Source organism: Mytilus galloprovincialis, chromosome 10 (assembly GCF_965363235.1).
Source record: "Mytilus galloprovincialis chromosome 10, xbMytGall1.hap1.1, whole genome shotgun sequence".
Classification (NCBI taxonomy): Eukaryota; Metazoa; Mollusca; class Bivalvia; order Mytilida; family Mytilidae; genus Mytilus; species Mytilus galloprovincialis.
This window is the reverse complement of record NC_134847.1, coordinates 51,613,338-51,636,293: the sequence shown is the minus strand read 5'-3', so window position 1 is coordinate 51,636,293 and position 22,956 is coordinate 51,613,338. Positions and strand designations below refer to the sequence as shown.

General features: G+C 31.9%; 2 protein-coding genes across 2 annotated transcripts; both read right to left on the bottom strand.

The window, feature by feature from the left end:
* Positions 1-497: 497 nt before the first annotated feature.
* Positions 498-8,019, bottom strand: LOC143049521 (large ribosomal subunit protein bL21m-like). Its single transcript, XM_076223127.1, has 7 exons — positions 7,866-8,019; positions 6,035-6,134; positions 5,215-5,279; positions 4,420-4,586; positions 3,699-3,751; positions 1,866-1,969; positions 498-670 (listed from the first exon to the last, which is right to left on the bottom strand). Exons 1-7 carry the CDS (start codon positions 8,017-8,019, stop codon positions 603-605), a joined length of 711 nt encoding a protein of 236 aa, XP_076079242.1. The 3' UTR covers positions 498-602.
* A 5,262-nt stretch (positions 8,020-13,281) lies between these two features.
* Positions 13,282-21,258, bottom strand: LOC143047784 (uncharacterized). The gene is made up of 4 exons (XM_076221041.1): positions 20,579-21,258; positions 19,140-19,271; positions 18,004-18,119; positions 13,282-13,957 (listed from the first exon to the last, which is right to left on the bottom strand). Exons 1-4 carry the CDS (start codon positions 20,652-20,654, stop codon positions 13,646-13,648), a joined length of 636 nt encoding a protein of 211 aa, XP_076077156.1. The 5' UTR covers positions 20,655-21,258; the 3' UTR covers positions 13,282-13,645.
* Positions 21,259-22,956: the final 1,698 nt, after the last annotated feature.

Below are 22,956 nucleotides of genomic sequence, written 5' to 3'. Positions count from 1 at the left end.
TAAAATATTGAGCATAAACGGCCAGTCATATAAAATCAAGCCCCCATGAATTATTGCTTATATAAACTGGCCCTTTCCAAAACACCCTTTATTACCAGAGGGCAGTCAAAATAATCTCCACTTTCAATATTCTATCCAAATTTCAAAACACTACTCATATCCTTGAAATATTTGCAACTTGATATTAAGTAAATACCAATAGATCAGACTTTCAATGCTTGAATCTGATGTTCAGTGATTGTCGTTTGTTTATGTGGTTCATAAGTGTTTCTGGTTTTTTATATAGATTTAACAGTTGGTTTTCCCGTTTAAAAGGTTCTACACTGGTATTTGTGGGGCACTTTATAGCTTGCTGTTCGGTGTGAACCAAGGCCCCATGTTGAAGACGGTACCTTGACCTATAATGGTTTACTTTTATAAATTGTGATTTGGATGGAGAGTTGTCTCATTGGCATTCATACCACATCTTCCTATATCTTTTGAATAATTAGATAAGAATAGATTTCCATTTTAATAACAGATCAATGCATATCACTATAAAATGTTTTAAGTCCAGGTAGTCTCTAGGATTGTAGTGACTTGTATGGATCTTATGATTCTCTCTACGTCTCTAGTACTGGATTCACCTCAATAGAGTTGATCAAGAGTACTGTATAATTATCTCTTTTCACTGAAAAATAAAAAGTTCAAATTTTTAAAAAAAAATCTATCTTTTGCTTTTAAGTTGTTTAAAGCCCTGAATAAACTTCAGTGCTTAGTCTACTTCAATGTATACAATTTTCTCATTTAACTTAATAAATTAATATATAAGTCTTGTAAATTAAAAATTTGCACACAATGTTTTTATGTTTTAATTATCTCAAAAGAAGTGTAAAGTCTGAAAAATTGATCAAGACAGGCACTTAAGGCTTTAGATTGCAATATTTACACCCCCCCCCCTCTTTTTGCCCCAAAAATTGGGTTATCTATATAAAAATATGAAGATGTGGTATAGTTGCAATGAAACAACTCTCCAAAAGAGACCAATTAACACAGCAATTTGCAATTTACAACTATATGTCACTGTACAGCCTTAATCAATGAGAAAAACCCATACCACATATCTGCAGAGTTTCCTACATCATACATTGTACATGGGATAGATATTCCTTTGACCCTTCTAAACTTTGTGAGAGATTTCAATTTCTAACACATGCATAGAAATTTCTGAAAATGTCCCTTGTCTTAAAAATTCTTTTGATAAAATTAAATATATATCTATAAAAAAAGAACATGCTGATGTGGTTAGATTGCCAAGGAAAAAAATATTTAATGAAGAACAAAAGACAAGAATGGAAACAACTAATGTTCACTGCATGACATACAAAGAGCTTGTATAGTATCAAAAGCCTCTGATACCTAAATGTGAAACTATTCAAAAGAGAAATCTACAGATGTCACAGCTAATAACATAAAAGGGAGATGATTATGAAAGATAATAAGGCTTTAGTAACCAACTACAACCACTGGACTACAAGATAATTGCTTGAGACAGCCATGTTTAAAATACTGAATAGTTATTTTTGTGGGTGTAAAATTTCATTCAATAAGGTATACAAAATATTTTGGCTGTTAATATTTTAGCAGTTTCAAAACTTTTTTTAATACATTTGCATGTACACTTTTAAATTGGCAGAATTATTTTGGTGATTTTGTTCTATGGACAAATTAAGTTAAATGTACACCCAGCAAAAATAACCCTCTATACAGTATGACATGGTTTTGATAAGGCACGATGGTGAATCCTCAGCCCTCTCCCTTACTAGAGACAGTCGTGTAACATCAAAAATTTTATAATTCTTGTAAAACAATAAATACAAACTTACAATTAAATCTCTTCAGTTTCCTTCTAGGTCTGTAGTCAAAATTAACAATAAAATGTGATAATGTCTTCTCAAGTACCGTTGCTTCTACTTTAACTTGTTTTCGACTGCAATGAAGAGGAAAAATTACTATGGATGTAAATGGTTTACTGTAGACTTGCTATTTTAAGATTTTTCTTCTGATAAAATCAACAAACGGTAAGGATGAATTGGTTGATCTTACCAATTTAGACACTGAATCAGACAATGTATCCCTTGTTCCCCCTCTAATTAGAGAAAATAAAATGCAATTTATAGGTAAATTACAGGCATTATTTTTTTTATTATTAAAATATGGTCCTTATTGCTTAACCTCCTCATTCTCAAGACTCTCCAAAACATCAAAACCTGGATCAGACTCTGTATTTAACTTTTTGATTATTCATTGTATTTGTAATTTTACTATAACAATGTCATTTTAAACCATTCTCGCGACAGCAAATTTTTGTTTTAAAAAATTTCAAAAACTATTTCATTCAAATAAAAGACTTTTCTTAATTCACAGATCTGCTTTAATAGTTTAATCAGAAAACAAAATCAGTATGAGTAATGCAGAAAACTCAATTTAATGCGCTTTAATTTTCTTGGTCAAGTTGGTTGTGTTTCTGTTGAGACTCTATGTGAAGCTGCATTGTGCACAATATGATTAAAATTTAGATCCTATGTCCATGTGTCACTTTCAGCAATCTACCAACTCTTCATTCTACCTTCTGTTCAAAGAACCTTTTGGGATCCTCTGGTTTTGTTGTAATGATACACACTTTCTAATATGTGAAGCCTGCAATTTCATTGGCTGATGTCAACATAACCAGAACAGAAAGTTGAAAGTAGTGTTGTCAGATTGTAATGGGTGCCCTTTTAATTGTGTGTTTTAGTTTTACTGTCACATGGTCTAGATAGACAAAGGGAAACATTTTTTGTGTGATTGATGTACATGTGGTCCATTTAAGGTAGCACAATACAAAGATTTTTTCACTCCCAATCAGATAACTTTAAACTGATGTAATTCATTTAATCATTCTTTATATTTTATAAATGAGGTACCAAAAGAAAGAAGAAAGCAAATTGTGATAATTTCATTATGACATAATTATTACATAATCAATTGTTATGTAATTAGTTGCTATATTGTGATGTCCACACTTGAATGAATTTAGCGTCTTTGTTCTTCATAGCATCCCAAAATATTTTATAGATTATTGTACAACACAGCTTGACCTCCAAAACTCAGATTTCCAAAAACATCAATAGAACAAATGTTATACCCAATTGAATTTAGTGATCGCTTATGAATTGATGTTGCAAACTTCATTGAAGATTTATGAGAGAATGAAATACAATAGGGAAAATCTGAAACACAGTTTTGGAGGTCAAACTGTGTTCTGCAAGAATCTATAAAATATTTTGGGATGCTATCAATAACAAAGATGCTAAATTCATTAAAGTATGGACATCACAATATAGCAACTAATTACATAACAATTAATTATGTAATAATTATGTCATAATTAAATTTTCACAATGTGAAAGATTAATCATTTTTCTTTCTTTTGATACCTTATTTATAAAATTTAAAGAAGGATGAGTGGAATTACACCAGTTTAAAGATGTCTGATTGGCGATGAAAAATCTTTGTATTGTGCTACCTTAACAGTAATTTTGTTTTTATTACTGGTTTTGCTTCATGTGTTAAGAAATATGTTTTCTTTATATATAAAAAACCAACTTTATGATCATTGTATGCTCATTTAGTTAAACGAATAAATTTGTTTACCAAAAAAAGTTGAAAAAACTCACCTTAAAATTGGTCTACCTACTAATGTGAAATCTTTTCCTCCAACAAGTAAAACCTATAACAGAATAAAACATATGTATAGTGTTTATAAAATAATTTCATCTACCTGGACTTTGTAGAAATATTTCACATATAAATTGTATACAATCCTGACACTCATTATGAATATTCTTGAAATATTTGCCAATGGACAATCAATCAATTATTCCTTCAAAATCATCAAATTATAAAATTTTGAAATGTAGTAAAAAAAAATTTTTTTTTTAGATTGACAATCAAGGCTAACCACAATGGAGCATCACTAAAAGTTCACATTTTGTTTAATGAAATGATGAAAATAGCAATGTTATACCATGAATCACAAAAAGAAGTGTCTTAATAAAAAAAAAAAGCAGTTAATGTTTTTGAGTCAAATTTTTGCACTTTGTATCAATATTACATGATGATTTTATCATAATAGAAATCAAATCATTTAAGGCTGTCATTGAATTGTAAAGAAATAAAATTTGTTGTTCTAAGCTATTACACACTATCCTAGATTAGTAGGTGGGGAAGGGGGTACCAGCAAACAAGTTTTATTACATGGCCACATTTTGTTATTCAGTGGTATTGATAAAATTTTGAATCCACCAAAATGATAACCACCAAAATATTTCCTATACTTGATTAAATGAAAATCGTGATATTTAACATCCGCGAAATAACATGCTTTACAGTATTTACCTTTTCCATTCTAATTTTGTCACCAATCGTGGGATAGAAATGACCTCTTAGTACCACAAGATCTTCTGCCGTTACTTTTCGCTGTTTTCCCTGTACATGTATTACAGCAAATAATCGTCCTAAATCTTCTCTGTGTAATGTATCATTCACTTTACTTATTACTAAATCTAAAAATTGATAACAAGATTTTACGGGTAAGTTTGCCAGAATAATATTATATCAATGATAATAGACATATTAAAATTATACATATATACAAATCAGATATTTAAGACTATGGCAGACTCCAGTTTATAATCTCTAAGCCTTGCATTTTGCAATGAAGTTTGCAGGGAGAAAAATGATATATGTACTTGTTATATTCAAAAGCTTATTGAGTGATATGACACAATGTATGAGATTATCATTTCATTTTGGTATAACTGAAAACAAAAATCGTAATCAGCACTAACAGTAAGACTAATATTGATTAATTATGATAATTGTGTATGTTAAAAATTCCCTTACCTAGCCTTACTTTTTGAACAATAAAATGCTTCTTAACCCTAAATGTTTCAGATATAATTCTATTGAAAGTTTGAATCAATGTACAATTTGTGACATAACTACAACAACAAACTATCCCTATTTCTCCTGTTAGAATAGAACCCCTAAAACACACATACATGTACATGTACTTATTGATTGATCTTATGTCAAAATAATGTCACATTTGTAAAAAACATTGCAATGCAATAGTTTTGGAATTTACAATAATAAATCCACTTATAATTGTAACTGAGAAGTTAACCTTACCTTTACTATTAGGGTCATTGTCTTTTTGTAGTTGTACATCTGAAGCAGTACTGAAGTTATGTCCACTGAAAGCAGATTATAAATACTGTGGATTCATTATTATTTGTTGGATACCAATTTTTCGTGGATTTCGTGGGTTCAGAGGAACCAGGAATTTAAATGTCCAACAAAATACACATTTTTAAAAGGAATGTATGCAGAATTTTCCATATCAACGAAATTTAGATATCCAAGAACATGGAAGTTTTTACCAATCCACGAAAATTGGTACCCACGAAAATAAATGAATCCACAGTATAAAAAGTCAAAAGCAATTCGGTTGTCTTTGATCAAGTTGTACATGTATGATATTTCCATAATTTTGTCCAATTTAAATAAGAACATGTTTCCTGTTATAATAGTCTTCCACTAGTCATTTTGGGGCCCTTTATACCATGTATAGATAGCTGTTTGGTGTGAGCCAAGGCACTGTACTTTTAAGTTTTTATAGTTGTGACTTGGTTGGAGAGTTGTCTCATTAATTGGAACTCATACCACATCTTCATAGATCTATGTGGCTAATACAGCTAGCAAAATTTGCTTAATAAAAACAGTTAAAACACTAATATATTTACAGAATTAAAGTTTTTCAATGCAGTTGTACATGTTGTATGCAGTGTGAAAACTTTTCAAAACAACCAACAGAATGACAAATATGTTTCCAATTGTTTTTTTCTGCTATGTATGTGAAACACTTCTGAGGAAATCAAATGAAAACTGTTCATGATCAATGGAAAGAAAATTTATGAAAAATAAGTACAAATGAAGTAATACCACTAACTTTTTCTGTGCAAGATTGGTTGAGGTATGGAGAAATCTATTTACACTAAATGTCCCATTTTGATATTTTTTTGAGGTTACTCTGCAACCACAAGTTATTCCTGAAAATAAAGTAGAAATTTTTATTTCATATGTTATATTATTGTGGTAAAGCTAAACGTTTACAGTACATCCTTAGGGTTTTTGGTGTGTTTTTTTTATACCATAATGAAATACGAAAATTAACACACTGCAGGATCTTTTAATGTACTTCCTTCTGGTGTCAGTGCTACAGGGACTAAAACATATTTGGAAGTTGGAAAAACACTTGGTCTGTTGTTACATGTAGATCAGGGATCTCCATGGATGAAAATTGAACGATGGAGGAACTTTCACCATCATAAACCGTATCTACGCCGTACAGTGTATTGGGATCGAAAGTATTTCATCCCTCCACATAAGGATAGGTGAACATGCTAATTCATTGCTTATTTAAATTATATTTATTATCATTATTATAAATACTATATAAAAGTATATATATTTTCAATAATTGCCGTTTGTAACCCTTCAAAGGCCAATCCCTCATGCCCCCTCCCTTTCCCTTAGTTGAGAATGATCAATAGCTATCACCAAGGTCCCAATGTAGTTTTCTTGCTATTTTTGGTGATTGTAAGGGGGGTTAAAATTCATGTGGAGCTTATTTTTCACGGACATTGTCAAATTCAGAATTCATGAACCCATTACCAGTATGGCTGGTTTGCAGCAACAACAAAACGAGTCGTACGGGTTATGTAAAAGGTTAAAAAGATTTGTAAAGCGAAAATTGTCAAATGAAAAGGTTTTTAATGACTTTATCTAGCAAATCCATGCTATATGCAACATGCATCTTTCGAGTCTTAATAGAAACCGGAAACACGGATGTATCAATTTGACTGTAAACTACGAAATGAAGTCTGAAATTTTACGATACAATATTTATTTACAGGAAATATTAAAAGTTTTTACTTTTTAACTTTTAAAGTAATTCTATATTATCGTTACAATACAGCAGTACTCGAGTTATTTGCGATGAAATAATAATTACTGTTTTACGTCTTATTTTGTACTTCTTAAAAAGGGGGATGCTGATTGCGTAAGTCAAAATAAAAGCATGTGTTCTACTTGTTAAACTTTGTAACTGGACTATTAATTTATTTATTTAATCTGAATTATCATAAGCATTTGCAGAAACTTAATTAAATAATTCGACAAATGAATCGTCTATCTTCAGATAATATTCTCCTGTCTGCTTTGTTGATCTACCTGTACAAGCTCAGGTACAAGTGATTAGCGATCTTAATCCAGATATCCCTCAGGCCTTAGAACTGGATTATACTATTAAGAAAGCCTGAAGGTTGTGCAATTATATGCATTTGATTATAATTGCTAAAAAAATGGCGTCAGGCTATAAAAACGATCACAGTTTTGAACGATGGCGCAAGTCATTTAACGATGGGGCAAGACATTTGAACGATGGTGCAAGTCATTTGACGATGGCGCAAGACATTTGAACAATGGCGGGGCGCAAACGTTAAACAGGCCATGGAGATCCCTGTAGATTTGCAAAGATTTCTTTCCAGTTTTCACTGAAAGGTCATACTATGTGGAGATATTTAAGGACTATTTATCAATATCGAATAGTGAATGGTGTCTGATTTATGTTATTCTCAGTTATGCAAGATAAACAAACAAAAAAGAAATTGTTTGCTCCCCCCTTTTTTATAGCTCCACGGAAACTAGTAGATTTAATTGAACTGCATTAACAACACAAATTACTTAAAAGATTTTTTTAAGAATGATAACACAGTTACCTTTGTTTACATTAGTTAAATTCTGGCTTAATAATGTAAAAGACCGTTGAAAAATTCGAGCAAGTTGCTGACCGGAAGACATGACTGACAGTGATGTGTATAAAACCTTAGAGACTGGTCCTCGATCGGAACCTTTTTTATGGTGATAATCCATTTTTTATTTTCAAGTGAAAGTAGATAACATTTGCAGTTGTCTTTTTGCCAGAGTAACCATACAAACAGAAGGAATAATGATAGGAAAATTTTGAAAATCGCAAAACACATGCTGTACACACCATTTACAAAGTGTAAATAAACATCCGATCTATGTGCATGCCATCACCAGCCAAATAGAAAATATGCAATTTTCAGTGAAGCCGTATGTGAAGGGTATCAGGTCCGTTCGCGCCCAATACACGTTCGCACCTCGCATGTTCGCACCCAAGGTCTGTTCGCACTCTACAAGTTCGCACCCAATTTTAGTTCAAATTCCAGTTGAATAATTGGAAAATCATGATTGTTGTTTTAAATTGCTTAGGTTTAAATTCTAAATTTATTTAGCTTGGTATGAGTAAAACATTGAAGATTTTAAATGAAAAACACAAAAGATAATTGCTTTTAACAGCTTGGTCCATTTGATCTGAAACAATGAAACAATAAAATATAGCAATACACTATTATTACCAAAACATGATAAAATTTATTCAACACGCAAAAAAATCAGAATCTCACTTTATTTTGAAACAAGTCAATGATTGAAACAAAGTTATAGCGATACACTAACCAAAACATAATTATGAGTTATTCAGCAAAAAATAAAACGTTGACAGAATACCACTTTATTTAGAAAGGATTGTTATTTATTTTGTCGTTTGTTATAGTATAGTATTATTTTCATTTATTTTATTACACAGTTTACATACAGTTAGAAAATCTGAGATTGTTTTCTTGTGCAAATATTATGTGACATGAAACATGAAACTGTGACTGATTTTAGAAGTAAAATAAAATTCAACCGCATATCATGTTTTGATATGATTTCGGCATTACCAAACAATATGATGCTAAATATTTTATATTCATTTCTTGTTATACTTTCTTATTTCCAGTAGTTCTTTGACTGTTGAATATTTTTACATGATTACAGGTATTGTGATTCTCAATATTGTCAGCTGTTTTCTTTTTTAACTACCAGTATATGTCAGTTATGTTGACAGTGCACGTTTTCGTAGTACGGTTCCCAAGGCAAATACAAATTTCCCTCTTTATAAAGAACCGTGAAAACAACAAATCCACTATATTGCCGCTGCCGGTAATAAAATAGCTCTTTCTATAGAAATATGCTATCTATATGCTCACCTCTTGAAGTAAGATATTTAAATCAGAGCACAGCCATATTATTATATATTGTCAATTATCATAAAGATAAAAAAAAACAAAACAAAAAAACAAAAAAACAAAAAAAAAACAGAAAAACAGGGAGGGGGGTAAAAGAAAACTGAGAAAACGTGTTACAAAACTTCAAACAAATTTTATGTCAATATAAAACATTTTCTTAAGGTGTTGTTCAGGTGGTATCTGCAAAAAACTTGTGAATAACACTACCAAGCCGTTTTCTTCAACAATTTTTTGGGGTTACTGGTGTACATGGTGTAGATTGTCAAACTTGTGCATTTATTTTTAGCAATTTCGATTTCTGTACTTTGGCATGGTATTTCTATGTACTGAGAAAATAAAAATAAAAATAAAAAAGGTACAAGCAAGAGTTTGTGAATGAAGACCATTAAAGTCCATTCCAACAGTGGCTTGAAAAAGCAAAGAAGACTGCATTTCCTGCATATTAATTAAGAGACAAAGATCAATGACTACTGAAACTTTTAACATAGTCAATGCAATATTACCTGTCTGTGATCTATAAACCTATTAAGTATATACCATTGTAAAAGAGAGACAAAAGATACCAGAGAAACATTCAAACTCATAAGTTAAAAAAATAAACTGACAATGTCATGGCTAAAAAAGAAAAGAACCAATAGACAAATGATATATAGTACACCGTTGAAGACACAATATAGAAAACTAAAGACTAAGAAACACAAACCCAACCAAAAACTTATTAAATGCATACGATTGCAAAAAAAGAGAAAAAAAAAATACCACAGGGACATTCAAACTCACAAGACAAAAATAAACTGACAATGTCATGGCTAAAAAGGAAAAAGACAAATAGACAAACTATTATATACAAAACACAACATAGAAAACTAAAGACTTTAGCAAAACAAACCCCAACAAAAACTGAGGGTGATCGAGGTTACCCGGACAGGTAAGCAGATCCTGCTCCACGTGTGACAACCGTAGTGTTGCTTATGTTAGTACAAATCTGGTAATAAATCTAAGTCGGTAGGTCTCAGTCGCTAAAATGAGACGAAATCAAAGTAACGATATTACATGAACAACAAAATATCATCTGTGAAAAGGTTATATTCAACAACGGTCTATAAAGTCGTGATAGCGTCCGTAAAGGAAAGTAATGGTTTCAAATTTGCCACTTGGCACTCTTGGTTTGAAAGTGCAAAGTTCCTTTTGGGCAGCAACCCTCTATCAATACATCATAAAATGAAATACATGCCCTGGAATATCGTTTCAACTGTAAAATATATACTCCGTATTCAGGAGCCTCTGGCATTTTGCTACATAGAAATGGAAAGTTCATAATGGGAAACTGACATCAACTCTTTTGTCGTAAATTTTTCATCCAACCCTCATTGCCAATTTCTAGATGAAAATCAAGATATAAGGGAGACTTAATTGTAGCTTTTGTGTTCTTTATCTCCAGTTCGAAAGGGTAGATGCATTCAGTATTTAGTAGTGATCATCAAATTTTGATTCATTTACTGAGAGAACATCATATATGAACGTTTTTTTTTCAGATATAGATATGTACTTGATATTTTTCCAAGAACAATAAACACGGTTTGGTAATTTTTTTTTAAAATTTGCAGCTAGTACTCTGTTGAATAGCCTTCCTGACCAGGGTTTCACAACTCAAGAGCATTATACATTCCATGAATGGATCGAAATGTAGCTGTTATAGGGGGACACCACGTGACGGCGTTAAACCAATCACAACGTGATAATTTACCCGCGGTGCGATAATAATACTTGTAGCGTTTTACATTAAAACTGCTATGCTTAATGTTTGCATCATGGCTTTAAATTTTGGATATGTGCTTCAATTTTAGTTGTGCTTTAAATAAGTTTTACTTGATTTTAGTTGTGCTTTAATTTTAACCATGCTTCAGTTTAACCATTTTTAGATGTGTAGAGTAGTAGTGCTTTCCATGTACCGTGATGTATTTCGATATGTAAGTGCTTTATCTATTATACATTGAAATATATGCTGCTGATGTATCTTATTTGCTTGCTCTCTGTTTTTATGTTATGTATGTGTTAATTCGATACGCCGGTAAAAAGAGCTTCTTCTGGTATCTTAGTGTGTGAACCTAATGTGGTAACCTCTTTATTTTGTGTATATTTTAATTGTAAAATAAAGATGTATAATTATGTTAATATTAAATAAACTTCATAAGATATTGTATCATATAAACTTTTATTACGCTGAAATGTTTCCATACATTATTCATGATTACTTGGATTTGATTGGTTAGTTTATAGTTTTACCGCTCAGTTCTTAGTTTCTTTGTTTTGAGCCAGAAGGACTAAGGCAGCAACCATTTGATCTATTTTTTTCGCGACAAGTCGAAAACAATTTTTTTCTTTCAATTTTAGCATTACATATAGTGGCAGCTGAGGGTGAAACAAACAATTGTTTTTTCTCAGAATCAAAAACAAATTATTTTTTTCTCCAAAAACTGGAAACAAACTTTTTTTTCCAAAAAAAACCATAGCCCCCCCCCCCCCCCCCAGAAAATCAAATGGTTGCTGCCTAATGGAGTCGAAATGGACAGATGTGTATGTCCAGTAGCCATTGAAATAGTTTGAAAGTATATTGAATAGTCAGCATTGTATTGTATTGACAGACTTGACATTTTGACGTGAGTTTTCTTTATCTACTTCTTTATTAATATTTCTAATATATTTTCATAGATTGAATGATTTTTGGTATGAATGGTTATTTTTCTCTATGATCCCGAAAAGTATTATCGCTACATAAAATGCATATATTATACACTTATTTTATTATATAAAGTACTGGTAGTCATTCGTTAGAGCTATATGTAAATCACTTTAGAAAGTACACACATTCCGATCGATACTTTGAGGTGTATTCGATAAGACTTTGTTATGAGTAGATTTTAAATACCACCGTGTATTACTTGTGTGAATTAGTCCGTACACAATAACATTGTTGATTGATTATAAATAGAAAACATAAACAAAGTTGTATTAGATAGCGAACTACGTTTCTGCACATATTTAAAGTATTGTCCGAGTTATGTTTTATTTTATACACAAGGACACTATTTATATTGTATGTTTTATAATAAGGTCTATGTTTAAATACGGTTTCATTAAAATCCGTTATTTAACATTGTAATTTTGGTTTACAGAATTTGTAAGCTGTCATATAAATATCACTGTGTGATATACCAGTATGTACGTTTGAATTGGTTTGTGCCACAACAGTAACTACCTTGCTCCACAAGTTGGTAAGGATTAGTAATATGTTATTAGAATTATAATGTATTTCGTTTAAAGGTTGAAGGGAAAATTCTTTTGATTGGTCAATCTTTAGGCCAAAGGTCTTAATATAGGTTTTCATTGTTTCTTGTAGATTTAAACTGCAGACATATTGGAATCCAGTGAAAATTACCTGCTTGATATATTCAACTCTGATATTTATTATATTTATATTATACTTCTTGGATTTTCAATATTCTTATATTCAGGATATGGGTTTTTCTTATCATATTGTTTCACATTTTTTTAATCTGGGGTCTATAGCTGAGGGTAGGAATGCTTTTACCGTCAGTCGTCAAATCGATTAAAATCTTTTATTGATGGGTCAAAATATCCTCATTGTGATTCGACAGAGGTCTCAAATAATTATCTGTTACCGTAATTTATGGACATAATTTTACAAAATCAGTCAATATTTTTATCATCATAAAAAAAATGTACATCATGCACCACTGAAAAAATACCGTAAACGTCATTTGGCAAGAATGTTTACCCTTTTCTTCATGAAGGTATATCCTCATTACGACCCATATGATATGGAGTATAACGCAATCGGAGTTCTATATTTTAATCAGACTGAAAAAAGTTCAACTGGCAAAAAGATCAGCAAGTCAGTATCCGTCAAACGTGTACGTAATATAGGCAGTCAATTCGATATAAGAGTTTTTGTCATAAAGCTACTTTTTTTGTGTTATTGCATACTAGTATTATATTGATAATGTCCAATTAAATTTTAATATAATGCATACAAGTTTTAATCCGTCTTTTTATGTTGTTTTCAGATGTCAATCTTAATTACAACGATGCTTGAGCAAACATTGATACAAACAAAGCAAGCAAGCCAAACAATCATTTGTCTTGCTAGCATTATGAAAAAAGCTGCAATGAATAGGGAATCATGCAGGTTAAAAATCATGTCTTAATTTGCTGTAAAATGAAAGACTTCAGAAAAAAAAGACGACAAATGCTTCAGTGATTTCATCTCCTCAAATGGCACTAGACGATGTTAAAATATAAAAAAAAAACACTTTGTTTCAGTAACGACTCGTTGTTGCTTTATTAGCGTTTAGGATACTGCCATAACTTTGTCTTTTAACTCATTGCACACGATTCAGTACAAACGCTCCGTTGTTTTGTCCACTTTCCCACCTGCCTGATATAGTCTGCCCATCATTAAATAAAAATCCAGAATATCCAACCTCTGTACCCGTCAATGAGGAAGCCGTTGTAAACTCAGCACGAATAAAACCTGGAAAAACTACCAAAGTACCATCGAGTGTTAAAGCTCCATTGCCCTCAGAATCTTGTCCTGTTATGCTACTTCCATCGAACGTAAGAGTAAATCCAAATTCTACATTTTTACCGTCCTGAAAGTAAGTTCCAATCCACTGAGATGTCATCACAGGTTGCTGAAACGAAACAGCACTTAATACTATTGCATTCAGTTGATGTGTTTTATCATTTGATTTTGCCATTTGATTAGGAACTTTCCGTTTTGAATTTTCCTCTCAGTTCAGTTTTTTTTTGTGATTTTACATATTGCATCTAACCAAATTAAAAAAGCGACACAGGCATTAACAATCATTTTAGACATTATATTAAAGTAGATAAAATTGAGAATGGAAATGGGGAATGTGCCAAAGAGACAACAACCCGACCATAGAAAAAAACAACAGCAGAACTATTTCTGATTTAAACACGACTATAAAAGAAATCCTGCTAAAAAAGTTCATAATTTCAAAATTAAGTTCTTTTATGAATTATAGTTAGATGTTGATGCAAAAATAATATGGGGTTTTATAGTAAGCTTGGGACGAAGTTAATTACAATTTCATATATGGATGAAGGGGTGCCAGATAATTTTTATAGCTAAATATCCCGCCCTAGTAAGAACTTGGAATATAAATAAAGAAGACATGATATGATTGCTAAATGAGACAACTTTCCACAAGAGACCAAATGGCACAACAATTCACAGCAATATATATGAGCGAACAACGACACTGTAGCTCTCTGAATACTGCTCATGTGTTTTAAAATATGTATTAGAGGATTGGCAGATGAAGTATGCAAAAATATTGTTTGTTGTTAGGTTAAAACTGTTGTCCGAGTTTATGTATTAGATAAAATACAAAGGTAACAAAGAAACAGGCCGGTAACAACCGTTGCCGGATAGTTTTTCTGCACGAGTAGTCAGGTCAAGGTCCGAGGCGATAGCCGAGGACCTTGACCTGACTACAAGTGCAGAAAAACTATTCGGCTGGTTGTAACCGGCCTGTTTCTTTTGTTACTTTTGTTTTTTATCTGACTTGTACGACGTTTCAAGAAAGTAATAATACTTTTAGCAAGACTAAACATTTGAGAAACGTAGACAGCCATAAAGCAGTAAATGTAAGTTATAGCATAAACACATTTGTTTTTCATTTCCCTTCAACCGAGATTTTTTTTCATTAAAAAAAAACAGGAATTTAATAATTTGATAAAAAAAAAAAAAGAACCATTTCAAGTAAAAGATAAATGTTTTACACATTTAAGACTTTTTAAAATGCAAAAAAAGTAATTTATTAAAGAAATATTTTAGTGGTAAGTAAGATAACGTTTGATTTTTATGAATAAAACGGAAAGCGGGGAAAAGGGGGGGAGAGGGGCTAATTCATTTTAAAATAAACAGGCTGTGATTTTTATTTTTGATGAAAAAATGCAGGATGTGCCATTCCATCCCCCCATTCCCCCTTAAAAAAAATCGTATAAATCGCGCGTTTGTTGCCAAATACATGAATTTAATATGCAGTGGTGGGAGTCCAGGGGGTTGGTACAACCCTTTTTTTGACGATCAATGCATTTAAATGGGGACATAAAGTTGGTCCCCCCTGTTTTGTCCTTGATTTAGACCTGGATCCACCACTGATATAAATTCGATAAAAGTGAATTAAATGTTTATGAAAAAAATGGATTTTGTCTATATTCAGCCATATACTTTGATTTTTTTATAAATTCATGCTCGTCTCTAGATCTGCAAGTGTTGATCGGGATTAAACACGTGTTACTATATGATCCAATCGCAGCTTACCGCCCAAAATTGATGACATAAGTTGAATGATTTTCTTCTAGATTTGCTGCTTATTTGGACGTGTATTACATGAACACTTTTTGTTTATAGGATCAATCGTGCATTGGTGAGTTGATAGGGATTTTATCTTTTGATATTAGATTAGATTTTTATTTACTTATTTCCTGTCTTATTTTTATTGAAATATACACGTCAGTATCATCCTTTCTTTACTTTAAGCATTGTCCAAAATACTATTCATGTCCATATATTGAAGAATTTATTGACCGAATATTTTGCTTCATAAAGTGGGAGGTATGTTCTTTTTTTAGTATATTAACTATTTACTTTTCAACGCCATCACCCAAATGTTTTTGTTTAAATTAGCACCAGGGGCGGATCAAGCCATTTTAAAAGGGGGTCCAAGCCAGGACTATATGTTCCCATTCAAATGCATTGATCGGCCAAAAAAAAGGGGGGTACCCCCCTCCACCCCCCCCCCCCCCGGACCCGCCAATGAGCACTATTAACGGTATTCGGAAAATCAAGAATCATGCAAAACATTAATTTGTCATCTGCTTGACCATAATAATTTTTTTCTCATAAAATTTGGGATCAAAATATCTATTTTAGGAGAAAACCATAACCCCACCCCCCCCCCCCTATTGAAGTTTAATGTCTAATCCCTAAGTGTACTGATATGAATAGTATTTAACTGGAAATGTTTGAAAAAAAGATATTGATGCTAACGTAAATATTTTGTTCAATAAAAAGACAGGAATAAGTCGGTGAACCAAAAAGTTCAAATCTAATTGAAAGTTAAAGTGCCCATGAACTCACCGATCATGCACGAGTGATTCTATTCATAAAAAGTGTCCCGTGTAACAACTAAAAAGAGTCCGTGTATCGTCTAAAAAGAGTCCGTGTAACACCCGTTAATGTACTGTTTTTCTATAGCTCTGCGGGGGGCAAAGTCGTACAAGGAAAAGATAAGGTTCACAAAAAAGTAAACACTGTGTATTATGCATGTACGACTTTGTTGATAATGAGTCGAGTCATCACATTATTGTATTTACATTACATTACTTTACCTTTCACCACAACGTTTCGTTTGTCGTTTAAAATGGATTGTTTTCCTCCCCTTGAAAACTATATCATGCATTTAGATAATTGATTAATAATGCTAACATGAATTCCATGGAAACAACACGGATTTAAGCAATAATTATCAACAGTTACAATCGACGTCAACAATTTCAAACGCCAAAAAAAATACATTGTTGGAGAGCAAGAAAAAAACCACAACTACCAAAACAACATATGACCATAACAGAACTCCCAAAACAATCTACGACCTCAACTGAACTTAAAAAAAAAACCTTTGACCACAACAGAACTGCCTAAACAATCTACGATCATTACTCCACAACTACAAAACAATATATGACTACAGCAGACCTGTCAAAGAAGGCTACGATCTAACCAAAGCTACAAACAATCTACGATCTCACCGGAACTACCAAAATAATCTAGGACCAAAACAGAACTGGCAAAACAATCTACGATCTCACCGGAACTACCAAAATAATCTAGGACCAAAACAGAACTGGCAAAACAATCGACGATCTCACCGGAACTACCAAAATAATCTAAGACCAAAACAGAACTGCCAAAACAATCTACGATCTCACCGGAACTACCAAAAACAACATATAACCGTAACAAAGCTGTTAAAACCATCTAAGTTTATGGCGTCATTAGAACTGCCACTACCATCTTAGTCATGAGCAGAACTGCCAAAACAATCTACGATCTAACCAAAATTACCAAAATAAACTATGACCCCAACAAAACTGTCAAAACCATCTAAGTTTATGGCGTCGTTAGAACTGTCAAAACCATATAAGGCCTAAACAGAAATGTCAAAACTATCTACGGCCGAAACAAAAACAAAATTCGACTTCAACATAAATGTCACAACCATGTATACATCCGGCCTCAACAGCACTGCCAAAAGCATCTACCGGTTCAGCATCAATAGCACTGCCACAACAACGAACAATCTAAAACCTAAAAAATATGCAAAACCATTATACGACCATAATCGAACTGCCAAAACATGTTATTTTTAACGTAAAGAATTTGCATACTTTGTTCTAACACACTGAATTACATGATTTTTAAGGACTCAATTATAAGACACAATCCTTCGAAAATCGAAGCACTGATGATTTTTGTACACTTGGAGACTGAGGGTCAGATTAAGAAATGTCATAAACTGTTAAACAAAGGAGGAATAGCACAAAACAACATTCCTTGAGCAATGAACGTACACAAATCGTAATTTCAAACTAGTTTCATGAATAAATTCAAAAGGATGAGTACATTTAAAGGGATGAATCTTACCGGTATACAGCATATTAAACCAGCACATGATGTACACAGGCTGCTGTTTCTAATCATATTGCATTCGCTCTCAAGTACACAATTCCCGCCATGTTCGTATATGCATGCAGCGTCACCTGTAGATAAGATAAATTCATTAATTGGGAGCAATAATGGCAATCTGATTTTTTTTTTATTATTTTGTTGGAATAGAGATCCAGTTTAAATCACGAGTTTAGTCTTCATGTTCCTTTTTCTCTCCATTAAACGTAATTTGATTTCTGGCTGTCCGAAGAAAAAAAGTTATGCGGAGTTCACACGTAATTCGAATTAGATTAAGTTCGTATTAATGCCTCGTTCACACGGACATTTAATTCGAATTGAATAAGAATCGAATGCGAATCGAATTCGCAAATCGCGTTCACACACTCTTCTTTTTTTAATTTGAATTCGAATTACGTGTGAACTCAGCATAACAAAAGCATATTTCTAATGTGAATTGGATAATTAACCAATTCGAATTAAAAAAGAAGAGTGTGTGAACGCGATTGGCGAATTCGATTCGAATTAAATGTACGTGTGAACGAGGCATAACTGTCTGGTTCAACTAAAATATATACGTTGGTGATAAATGTAGATCCGGTAGACATTTTGACACATATATAAACATGGGAATGACATATAAATCCTGAACAACAGGGTCAGTAGTTAAAATACATATGTATATGGGTATATAGAATAAGGGCTGGCGTACGGTGGAAACACTTGTCATACTAATCGTTCCAAAATGATGAAACGTCAATAAATTCTAGAAAAATATGCCATCTCTTTTAGTAATGGTTGTTGTACTCTATTTGTATCTGTGCTTTTGATGGAAATTCCATAATTGAAGCAAGTGAATAGTGCGTTAAAAGCAGCCATCTTTCTGGGTGATATTACATGATAACAGTGCAAGTCGAAAATAATCTGACAACGCCCACCATGGCCAAAAAAGAATAATAAAAAAAGTATACAAAACATAACATAGAAAACTAAAGAGCAACCGGGAGAGCAACCCGAAATACACACACAAAAAAAAACGGGGATTTTAATATGCACGTTAAAAATATGAATTATCTCTTCTGTTATATTCTACAGATCTCTACTGGACAACTTACATGGTGCACAACACTTTGTCCTTCCACAGCAGTTTCCTGGTGAATAAGCTTCAAATCCAGATCCAAGGACACTACAGTCAGCTGATTTTGATTTGCATTTTCCATTGACAGCTCTACACACTTTTCTGTTGCCTATAATATGTGTGCAAATGAACAATGTATTTTGATTGGTGTGAAAGAAAAGAAACAAATACAGACTAAATATAAAAACATACTTTTCATTGATACTAAGTGCCTAAACCGTCTTATTTTTCTCGTATCATTTATATTTTTATGATTTGCATGTTCTTATTTTTTAAATACCGAAATTCATGTCTTTGTTTGTTTCAGTTTTTACTTCTTCATTTCTATCCAACGACATCGATAAACACCAACTCGAAAGAGAATTTTACTAGAACAATTTGCGTACATATTAAGAATTCTCTTTGAGTGAATCGGAATGATAGCAAAGTTACAAATAACAAACAATAGGCAACTTGAGAATTATAATGTTTTATACGCTATGAATTCTATGTTTCTAAACTTTTTATTTTATTTTATTTTATAGGGATGTCATTTAACGAACACTTGATCGTTGTACATGTATATACAATTAGCGAGGTTCTCAAACCTGTACTAAAAAATGATGGATATTGCACTAAATGACACATGCCGAAGTAAGAAGCATTTGAAAAAAAATATCACAATTAAAGTACTGAACGTTGTCATATGTTCCTTGAACATATTCCGCTTAAGAAGATGATGTTAGCAAATTGGTATGTGCCACAAAATGAGCGTTTACAGGCGGACATGAGTTTGAATTAACCATAATTGTAAAAAAACATTATGAATCTGATTCTGAAAAGAAATAAATCCCGAGGATTTTTTGTAAAAGGGACGCATTACCTTATCTACCGATTTGTCCGTACGTCAATTTATCAGTCCATCCAAAAACGAGAGAAAATGTTTCTACATGTTTATTTCTTTTTACTTTTGATTTAATTACTTCTGTTGAATAGTGTAAAAATTTCAACTTGTATACGAAGGGCGTGTCTCGTCACTGTTTGTAGTGCATTTTATTCCCGATCTAGCTATTTACCTGCTTTTTATTCCTAGTGCAGCTACTTACGTGCTTTTTATTCCTTTTTATTCCTAGTGAAGCCACTTACCTGCTTTTTATTCCTTTTTAATTTTTGTTTAATATTGAAAAAATTCGTAATATGTAGTTGTATTAATTATTTATCATATGAATTTATTTTCATTCTCCGCCATACATGTATTGTGTATAATTATCGTATTTATATTTCACTGATACAAAATATTGTAAAATTATATATTCTATAAGCTGTATTGCTTCTGAATAAAGTATTATTATATTTTATTCCTAGTTTATAGCTACTTGCGTTGTTTTTTTCTATCTACTTTGAGTAATACGTGATTTGTTTTCCCGGTCTACTTACTCGTAACGCTGAAAATGCAAATGAAAATGCAAAGACACCCAAATGCTGTTCCAAAAAAGGAATATCCAGAACACATGCTGAGTCAAACTTCAGCAAAACTTTAAAACAACTGGTCCAACAAAACTTAGAAATAACAGTTACTGGTTCTGTTAGAATATGATTGGCTTTGATGTTTACATATATAGAAATCAATTTGATTATACAGCAGAAGTGTCTATGGTTGTAATTAGATATTAAACTGAGTACAAAATGAGTGCAATAATATTGTACCAGCTGTAAGATTTCATAAAAGTACTAGTATAATGTATCAGCTTTTAACACAATTACACAGACATTTTATAAGCGTCAAATAAATATCTACTCCATCTCTCGTTTTTTATAAAGTCTATATTACCACGGTTAAGCAAAACTTACCAGACAATTGGTAAGGAATGTAACATCAAACTATAAATCATTCGATTCGAAATTTTATAAATGAGAATATAAAGATATTAGAAAAAATTTATATCATCTTTTTTTCTGTTTTATTTTAGTAATGTCAAATCTATACTTTCCTAAATGATAACCAATGTATGTGTTTATTGCTTTAAACTCTGAAACATTAGATTCAGTCAGAACATTCATTAAAATTAAACGTTCGGTAATTAAGATCACCTAGTACGGATAGACAACTCATTACTAGCGAGAAGTTTGGCTAGCTATATCACCATTTTCTACATAAGGAAATTCCTTTTCCTTTGCATTTTCCTTGAGTTTGGTTTATTTGTTATTTTACTTTTTACTTCATTACATGCTAACTTTTAGTAGGTTAAAAAATGCCGCTCTTCAAAAATGGAAGTTTAGCGATATTCAATACGACCATGTAATTACAGGGACCTCAACATAATATGGCATACCAAGAGATTCTAAACTTTAAAAAAAAAAAAAAAAAAAAAGATCAAAATATAATTTTACATCGAAAAAAATGGAAAGAGTGCCATAATTAAATCACATAATATGCTCTTTCGTCAGGATTTTATATGTTTATCGGAGTATTAAGTTTGGAACCAGATCTTATGAATTTTTAACATTGTAGAAAATAGTTTAATTATTTTTATTTTTCGATATCAGTGTATAGTCAGAATATGTTCCAAAACCTGCGATATTATTTAAATTAAAAAAAAAAAAAAAACACAGATCAGAGTTTGCCAGTGTTTTGCAAATATACCTATAGCTTATATGACATATTGTTTTAATGTACTGGTATCTTGTGTAGCTTTTATCATCTTTCATAACTCTTTATTGAGTTGCTTTTTTTTTTATTTCAAAGTTAAAACATGTAAAATGCATAATGGATTCATATCTTTAGTTTTATTCAATTTAGGGACGACATCAAAAGATCGATGTAGGATAAAAAACTTAAATCAAATAGTTTGGGGGGGGGGGGGTAAAATTCTGCAAGTTTTGTATATCAAAAATCGATTTTTACATATATCCCTTTTGGTAAATCAATTTTTCCCAAATTAAGTTAAGAGGGGGGGGGGGGTCAGTGAAAAAACTATGTGAATTAAGTTTTTTATCCTACATTGAACTTTTGATGTCGTCCCTTATTCAATTTCCCCGAAAACATCCAGACGAATACAACAGCTGTTTAATTGCGTCATCACATTAATGTGCATACCAAATGAATTATGTAATACAGACAAAGACAAATATAACAGGGAATATTAAAAATCACTCAGAATCAAGATGACTTTTACATTTGTTTTACCATTTGCTTACCGGTATGATGAACATGAGTGTAGCTTCTTTAGGGCCTGGAGTGCTTACATATTTTTTTCACTAACAGCAGTTTTTATTTTAATTATGACAACTATATCTATAGATGTATATATGTATCTGTAAACAACCCGGCCATGCAGCTCGGGGACATGCTTTACTCCTCCAGCATATATAATGGACTTAAATTTGAGCACTATCTCAGTTATTTGTCGGGAAGAGAGTTAATGAAGAGAACTAGAACAGTTTACTTAAAAAAATCTTTACCATTCCTTATTGTTCTCAGTTTTGGTATCTATTACATATTATCATGGCGATCATTGTAGCAAAACGTAGCACTCTCACATAGTATGCCATATGACGTTTACAGATAAGAATGACATTGGGTAGGCAGTCAAACGCTTTTCAATGAGAAAAGCTGCTGAATATTCATTAGTGAAGGACCATTTGATTTTTTTGGTGGCATGACTTTTTATTTTCATTTGTGTGCCACACATAATGATTTGCCCCGTATTTTCACTTTTATGACACAACTGTTTCTGGCATTTTCTGTCAGTGAAGAATATTTTTTTTTCATCCTGTCAAAGGCAAGGATATTTATTTCAGCCATGCCTAACCTT